A 9545-nucleotide genomic window follows, 5' to 3' on the forward strand; every position below is an offset into this window, starting at 1 on the left:
AAGTTTATTCAAGTACTATACGACTTTCGTCATGGTACAAATGTTAACAAAAATAGATTTGAATTTTCTAATAAAGAAAATGCATATAATAAAATAAATTTCAAATATAGAATATACAAATAATAATTTAAATATTAAATATAGTATATTAAACAAATACAGATAATAATTTTAATTTCACATATATTATATACAAAATAATAATCTAGATTTCACATATTAATTAATTATACAAAATAATAGTTCAAACTTTTAATTAAGGCAGGTATATACAATAAGTCGATTGGATAAAATTCATGAGAGTATTTCTTGTCTAATATCTAATCCTTTTTTTATGTACAAAGCTAAGTTTTTTTGGACATCTATAGATTTGCTTGTAAATAGAGATTTAAGTTTGAAATCGTTTGGGTTTGAGTGACAATATTTTGGCAGGAAGTTAACTCTGAGATCCTGTAGCACTGGACAGACAAGTATGAAATGGTATTCTGTTTCTACCTGTTTATAATTACAAATATTACATAATCTAGCATGAAATGGAATGTTATGATGTCTTCCAAGTTCTACATTTAACTTATGCTTTGAACATCTAAAATTAGCTAGATGAAAAATTAAGGATTGAGATAAGTTTGAGTTTAAATAATTTTCACATTCATTTTTTATAATGGAATAGAACTGACATATGGTAGAAGTAGTAATATCTGATTGCCAAGATTGAAGACTGTTGTCTTTAAGTCGTTGTTTGAATATGCAAATGAATTGTTTTATGTTACCCACTCCTTGTGAAAACCATACATCGCCAAAACCATGCGTTAATAGTATATTTTTAACAGACGTACACCAATTGTTTCTACCTATTTGACTTTGGTTATATAACATATTATAACATAGTTTTGGTAATCTGTGATTTCCCATTTCCTGGATTTTCAAAAAATATTTAATAGGTCTTCAAATATAGTTAATATAAAGCTCATACCTCCCACATTCACCTCTGATCATGTTGTTAGTGGTTTTTTGTCCAGTGTATAGAAGCCATTTGCAAAATTTAGTTTGTACACTTTCAATCTCTACGTTCATTTCGAGCCCCCAGATCTCGGAACCATAATATAATATGGGACCTACCATTGAGTCGAATAGTTGGAATGCAACTTTAATATTTCGTGTTCCTGTATTAGATAAGCATTTCTTTATAACATTTAAAGCTTTCGTGGCCTGTTGGGATAAATATGAACAATTAAAATTCCACTTTAAATGACATGAAAATTCAATACCTAAATACCTATAATGTGACACGGTCTCTAACTTTGAACCCATGTAATACCATCTTTCCCTCCAGAGAGAACCCCCATTCTTAAATACCACGACTTTCGATTTGTCAAGGTTAACATCCATATTCCACTGTTTACAATATTGTTTCAGTATATTTAACCGATTTTGTAACTATTTTTCTAGTTATATCATTGAATCGGTAATTAAAGGGCTGAGATCAAGAAGGCGTATGAGTTGCAGTAATTTGTCACAATTCGAAAAAAATGCGAATAGCCTAGAGTTCAGCTCATTCTTTCAATTTAGATCTGAAAGATGAGAGGGTTTATCACAAAATTAGCGTCACAATGGTTCGATCAAAAATTTACAGGGGAACTGTGAACAACATGGCAACGAGACTTTATCACATGGATTTCGAATCTTTTGAAACTTCTAGCCTCTAGTCTGGTATATGATAAATAAATCAATTATATAATTACACTCCAGAAATGTCATCTCAATATTCTCAATTTGCAAAAAATAATAGAACTAATTCACGATAAACCTCCCAATTATTCAATTGACAAAAACACAACACGTAGATAATCAGATCTGTCACCCGTGATACGAATTTGATATTAATTATGACTTCTGTCGACGACTTCTCTCATCAAATTTTGTCGACGAGTTGACTTCTGTCGACATGCTAAATGGTATTTATATATACTAGACTGAAGATATTACAATCTTCCATTAACATTCATTAAATTAACTTACAGAGGGGTCTCAAAATGAAAGAGAGCATATTATGTTAAATTCCCGGGAAAGGGTCCACACTAACCTAGATGGGCCACTGAGAGTCTTTAAAATGAAGTGTTTCCAAATTTTATTAGACGATAGCCAAATTTTTAAGCTGAAACAAGCTTTTTTCTGTCTAGAAAGTTGAGGATACGAAATATTTGAGTGATGTTGATATAAAATGTATGTATTCTGACCAGGAACCTAGAATTTCAATGTCATTCCAAAATGGCTGCCGATTTTCAAGATGACCGCCAAGTTTAAGGTGAATCAAGCTGTTCTCCATCTAGAATATGATGTTGTGTCCAAAATGTACGTATTCCGACCAGGCGAACTTAATAGTTTCTTAATCATTCCAAAATGCCCGAAGTTTTCTATTGTTCTGATCTGAAATTAGATAAAATAAAAATACTAAAAAAATGTACCCCCATCGTTTCAAAATATCTACTTCCGGTTGACTTGGCAGTAAATATAAATCGGTCGACCGAAGGTCCTAGTACCTTGTCATTACTAGACGTATTGACAAGCTTAAGACCATTAACAAACTTAAAATACAGTTCACAAACAATAACATCTACTCAGGGACGTGCTGTAATATAGGTCACATGAAATCTAATTACTGGCAATAAAGATACAGGAAATCTTTAAAAATGTTCGTTCAGAAAAAAAAATACACGTATACATATTATTTTGTCCTTCATTTCATGATAAATGATGGATATCAACTACATGAAGATATATTTCGTATTTTGTTGGCATCTGGACTGTGATTCATGGATTACAATTTGAATAAATGTATATGCTTACAGGTCAGTTTTCGTGATGGCTCAAGTATTTTAGAATCATACATTTTGCATAAATTTTGTTGGAAACTTGTGACAAGGATGAACGAGCTATTAAAAATTATTCCATCCTTGTTCACAAACTATTTGAAGCCAATTCAATCGTGAATACATTTATAAAACAGGTCACATTCACTTGGCAAAAGACCAAGAGTCCATTATTTGGAGTCCATTATTGTGATAACTTTTGGTGGTTATCAAACCATTGCAGCAACCACGTAGTAGGGGTGGTAGGCAGAAGGACAACACATAGTATAGGGATGTTTATTGGTGGGTGACGTATTAGAGAGGGGGTAACAGAATAGTGCATGACAATATATACATGGAATAGTCTATTATAATACTATAGTTTGAAGGGGTGGTAGGTCGGGTTATTCTATTATAGATATTATTAGGTAATACTATGACATCCCCCTTTTTCTGTAAATGAAGTTAAAATGTACATCTAGATATTGAAGCTTGATTTACAAATTGAATATAAATTTTTAAGTTTTTTTGTTTTTTTTAATTTTAAGTATAAGAAATGATTTGTTTAGTTTTTTCTTTCTGAACATATATACAAATGAATTTTAAATGTTTCTAAAATATAATTATCACAGTCTCTTATCACAGTATAAAGTTTTGGAATATATACAACTACTTTAAAGGTCTAGTCTTGTTGGTGGTCTGCTTACTCTTCCAGAGCGGGTTTGTATACCTGGTTCAATTTCTGAGTGGTTATTCTTTCCTGGATCTTCAATTTGTTCTGTTGTAGGAGTTGAGGTTGGTGATTGGTTTGGTGAATTTGTTTGTGGTAGTATTGGGTCTGGTTCTTCTGGTATTTCAAACTTGACTTTTCTTCCTCGTTCTTTCAAAAATGTTCTGTTTCTTCGAACTGTATGACCATTAGGTAATTCAACTTTATATGATCTGTCTCCTACTGCAGGTCCCCATTTAAGTGTTTTGGGATTCTGTACGTTGACATATTGACCAGAAGTTAGAGGGCGTAGTGGTTTTACGTTTCTATCATGGTATTTCTTTTGTGTTTCTTGTCTTTCCATGAGTCTCTCAGTAATCATTCTATCTTGTGTGTTGGTATTAGCTATTGGTAGATTGGTTCTGTATTTTCTTTTATTTAGTAGTTCTGCTGGAGATGGTAAATGGTGGTCAATTGGTGTTGCTCTCAGACATAATAATGCCATAAGTATGTCGCTCTTGGTTTGAGTAGCTTTCTTCATGATTTTCTTTATAGTCTGTATTTGTCGTTCTATAAAACCATTGCTTCTGGCGTAATGTGGTGAACTGGTAACATGTTCGAAATCGTAATCTCTGGTAAATTGTTTGTAAGCTTGACTAGTATATTGTGGTCCGTTGTCGCTCATCATTTTCTGTGGTATTCCATATTCTGTGAAAATTTGTTTGGTTATCGTGACTATCATGGAACCAGTACTCTGTCCTTTTGGTATTTTCCTGACAATTGGAAATTTGCTGTAGAAGTCAGCAATTATGAGGTATTCGTCGTTGTCATGATAAAAGATGTCAGTTCCTAAGGTATGCCATGGTTGGTTTGGTACAGAGTATTGAATGAGTGGTTCCTTAAACTGTGATGTTTGGTATTCTTGGCATAGTGTACAATTGGAGACTAGTTGGTCTATATCTTGATTAATATTTCTCCAAAAGACTGATGTTTTCGCTCTCAATTTACATTTCTCTGCTCCCTGGTGTGCCATGTGTACTCTTCCTAATATTTCTGCCTGTAGTGATCGAGGTATGATAATTCTGTGTCCTTTTAGTATTATACCATTTTCAACTGCGAGTTCATCTCTATATGACCAATATGGTACGAGTGGTTTTGGTAGGTTTGCTTGACGTTCTGGCCAGCCATTGAAAATAGTTTCTTTTAAAGGTGCTAATTCAGGATCTGATGCAGTTTCATCTCTGATGTGGTCTAATTTGTTGGTTGAGAAGTTGGTCATTACAGTATGTATCTGGACATCCATATCTGGTATTGGTTCCATTTCTTGTGGCGATAGACGAGAAAATGCGTCGACAAGTAGTAAATCTTTTCCTGGTTTATAGTTTATGGTCAAATCAAATGGTTGGATTCGTAACAACATACGTTGTAACCTGGGTGGTGCTGCTGTTAGGTGTTTCAGATGAATACTTTGTAGTGGTTTGTGGTCACTTTCTACAATGAATGGTCTGCCATATAGGTAGGTATGAAATCTTTCAAATGTTGGTAAGTTCTCACTTTCCCAATCCATTGTTGGTATTTGGATACCAGTCAGTTCAGCCATGTTGTTTTCTTTCTTGAGTTCACTGGTTGTTGTGCAAGTATTATTTGGTAGATATTTTCTTACTTTGTCTCTTGGCTGTTTCCTTGGCTTTGTTGATGTTACATCCCACTTCTGACACCATGTAATAACTTTTGGTGGTTATCAAACCATTGCAGCAACCACGTGGTAGGGGTGGTAGGCAGAAGTACAACACATAGTATAGGGATGTTTATTGGTGGGTGACGTATTAGAGAGGGGGTATACAGAATAGTGCATGACAATATATATATGGAATAGTCTATTATAATACTATAGTTTGAAGGGGTGGTAGGTTGGGTTATTCTATTATAGATATTATTAGGTAATACTATGACAATTATTAATATCAATATAAGACCCGTATTTGCCAGCACCATTATGTTGTATAATGGTATAATGGTACCCCAAGATCAAAGGATGACGTCACATCTAGGCCTATATTTTTAATATTTTTTATTGAACAATAGTTAGATTAGTATGAAGAAGAACACTGAGGGGGATATAAAATATGTCTTGTGTGAAGGGAAAATATTCAATGAAACGATTCATATAAGTTTGGGATCATGTTTCATTATGGTAAATGGTAGAAAAGGGGTCTGTAGCGGAAATGGTCGTGACACCCGTTGGCCACCTTCTTCTATCTATCAATGTTTTCACAACACAACAGTTCGAAACCGGAAGCACCCAGAGACAAGGGAAGTAACCATGACTGACAAATACAAGGGACGTAACACTTCATATCGATATCTTGCCAATGACAGTCGTCAAACAATTCATTCAACCATATTTTTAAAACCAGTTTTAGAATTAAAACGGCGGTTTTCGGACTTTGTACTTAAACAGATTGTAAAGAGGTTTTCTTCTTCTTTTTTTTTTATGTACGGGGACACTGTTAGCATCAATTTACACCATTCTAATTTTTAGTCAGACGTCTGGGGTTCCTGCAATTCCACTAAAACTAAGCGTTTTATGACGTCACTAATCGTGAAGCATATTTTTAGAAAACGTCATGATAATATGCCATTGACTTCTATTACAATGAGAGCTAAGTGTTGTCATTTTGACGCGGATTTTTAAATCCTATTTAAATACATCGGATCTGCAAAACCCAGATATATTTGGAAAGATGAATATTTGTGTAGTTCAGTCAAACCATCATTTTCTCCCGACATCATTTATGTCGCTTCTACGGTGCCACTACAGTCACGTGATACTAACAAAACAAAAGTTACGGTGATGCCCAACACTAATTTACAGTCATCGTAAAGGTAATTAATATTATTTCAGAAAAAAAACGCATCTTCGGAGGTGTGATAAAGCCCCATTTAACAGGGTATATTTTTCTGACTCTACTCTAAGTCTACTCAAAATATCTATCAGAGGTTGGAATAGAGGCAGATGTTTCGGACTAATTCTCTAGTTGCTGTTTTCCTGAACACACCTGAGCGAATATCTCGAGAACGATGAATATTTAGACATGGGGTTTGAACTATTTTATCAAGAAAATCTTTCAAAAAATTGAAACAATAAAAATATTTTTGTTGTCTCCTCCATGACACTTTTATGTTTTTTTACTATAATGTTTTATTTATCATTTTGAAATCAGTATAGTGTGTTATTTGTATTATTGAATAATGTATATATATATATATATTGTATGCTGTTCTTTATGATATATAATGATACAATAAAATACCCTCCTATCTATCTATCTATTTATCTATAATCACGTTTTCCCAGTCTTCATTACTGCAGAAAAGTAGGATGTAAAACCCCATTCATTTCATTTATACTTAACGCATTTGTATTATTGAATAATGTAAGATATCTATCTGTCTATAATTGCGTTTTTTCTCGTCTTATATTGTATGCTGTCCTTTATAATATATAACGATACAATAAAATACCTATCTATAATTGCGTTTTCCCGTCTTCATAAGTGCAGAAAATTAGGACGTAAAACTCCATTCATTTCATTTCATTTGTAATTGCGTTCAGTTTTCGAAATGTTTTATTTTTTTAATTCTTCTCAGAGCCCCCAGCCAAAACTACATAAGCTTTGCTGAAATTGTGAAACCAGAAGCCCAAGTCATCCAGATCAAGTGGAGAGAAAGCTTCCGAAAATTATCTTGATCTTCATCACGATCAAACTCATCAACGTCGCCTAGTTACACATCTAGTTACCATAGCTACACAACAGTAATTACTATCACCATAACAACCATCAAGATGATGCAGAAAAGTAGGACAAAAAACATTTCAACATGTTTCCGTATTGCTGTTGATTGAAGGTTTATGTTGAACCATAGCTTACTTATGATACAGGAAACTGTTAATAGGTTTTTCTAAATTCTTTATGGGTATCGGGGACACTGATAGCCTCGATTTTCACCATTCCAATTTTCAATCAGACGTCTGTAGTTCCTGCAATTCCACTAAAACAAAGTGTTTGATGACGTCACTAATTGTGAGGGGCCTTATGGGATAAAGCAGATTTTGCAATAGTGACGTCATCAAACACTTGGTTTTAGTGGAATTGCAAGAATCACAGATGTCTGATTTCAGATTGGAATGATTTAAATTGAGGTTAGTGTCCCCGATACCCATAAATATTTTTTAGAAAAACCTCTTTACAATCTCTTAAACTCCCGTTTCTTATAAGTTGTCCTGAGAAGGTTGCTGGCCGCATGAGATGATTTTTCAATTATGTAGGTTATTTCGTCAGGTTTTTTTTTCTCCACTATCAAACTATCTGTACCAATTCAACTTTAAAACTAGTTTTGCAATGATTGATTATCAACCTTAATATTGATATTCTTTACTGTCAATCAAATCTTATCAGTGTCCCGATTGGTTGTTATCTAGAAAAGGTGGGATTTAATTTTCATTTTCTAAATACTTATCAATAGGGTCAAAGGTTGATTAATCAAAAGTTTATATTTTTATTTAATGTTGATCAAATTTCAGCCTCGAGTAAATTGGATTATTAATAGACGACGTCCTGTTTTAACTCTTATATTTGTAAGTATTAGAATTTATTATAGTATTTTGATATTTTTAGTTTTCAAACGTCTTTTGTTCTGTCAATTTTAAATCTTTTTCTTAGAGATAACTCTTTGATATTTATAAGATTTAGGAGTAGAGATCACATTTAGTATGCTATTTATAGGTTTGATTGGAAACAACGTCTTAACAATGTACATCCTGTCTTCATTAACCCAAGTAGGTGCAGAAGAGTAGAACGTAAAACTCCATTCATTTCATTTTCATTACAATGTACATCGTCAGCTCTTAGCCTAGAGTTGGTCAATTTCCCTGTTTTGTTTTTCATTTTAATTGCTTCAATATCACTGAGATTTCTCCAAATATGAAGGATGTAAAACTCCACCCACTGCACATTCAATGAACATGACATATACAGAAAGATGATCATGATTTGTAAACATCAATATTATGACCTAGTACATAATGATAAGGCGTTGATAAAAACTGTGAAAGTTTAATGGTTTTTTTTTTATATATTTTGAAATGCGTCTGCTATCTATCTATCTTGTGGTCTTGTGTCTGTTCCTCTAACTTTTCCTTTCATGATTGGAAATACATGACATTCAGGTATAAACAACGACATTATTAGCTATGTGGACACTCTGAAAGGGATACCGAATTGACAAACCTACATACCAAATAAACATTTAAAGCTATGTGGCAGTGGCAGTGGCAGATTTTGGACTTGCTGGGTCGTAGGCAAACGAACGGTAGAGGGCATAATTTCTCATTTTAGGGAGGGGGCATGGTGTGAATACAATTTATAGAAGGAAGTTTGCGATCTGTTTTTCAGGAACAGATCAATCAGCTCATCAGCATCAATCGTATACACGATATCGGCATTCATCACCAGTAGGCTCAAACAATTCAGTCGATTCTCACACATCACGTTCCTAGTAGGACAATATTCCATGGGCCTGCGGAAATTTATGTAATGTAAAACTCCATTTTAATGCAGATTTATTTTCACTAAATGAAAGCATGAGTAGGTCTAATGGGTATTAAAGTTGACCTTGTTATTGTTATCTAGAGAGAAATAGATAAAACTCAATGTTGATATATTTGATACTTTTCCTAGTAAGATAACTGACAAACATAATTTATATAAGAATATACAAATCCAATTTAAGTCTAATAATTAAAAACTAACGATAACAACAGCAAAACGAAACCCGAAATCCAAATAACATATTAGCGAATCATTGTTAACAACTAATGAATTTCTCAGAAGTATATCGATCATGAGAAAGTATTTCATATTAAAAAGTGGTGTCAGGTGTCTAAAAGAGTCAGCATTTCCTGTCTAATGCAGACTGCAGTGGCA

At 33.3% G+C, this 9545-nt stretch overlaps 1 protein-coding gene across 1 annotated transcript; it reads right to left on the minus strand.

Moving 5' to 3' along the window:
• Window positions 1–2310: 2310 nt before the first annotated feature.
• On the minus strand, window positions 2311–4063 carry LOTGIDRAFT_164931 (hypothetical protein; the record flags this gene model as incomplete). The annotated part of the gene is made up of 2 exons (XM_009061435.1): window positions 2311–2427; window positions 3557–4063. 2 exons carry the CDS (start codon window positions 4061–4063, stop codon window positions 2311–2313), a joined length of 624 nt encoding a protein of 207 aa, XP_009059683.1.
• Between the last annotated feature and the right edge of the window lie 5482 nt (window positions 4064–9545).

This window comes from Lottia gigantea, assembly GCF_000327385.1.
Source record: "Lottia gigantea unplaced genomic scaffold LOTGIsca_48, whole genome shotgun sequence".
NCBI classification, from domain to species: domain Eukaryota; kingdom Metazoa; phylum Mollusca; class Gastropoda; family Lottiidae; genus Lottia; species Lottia gigantea.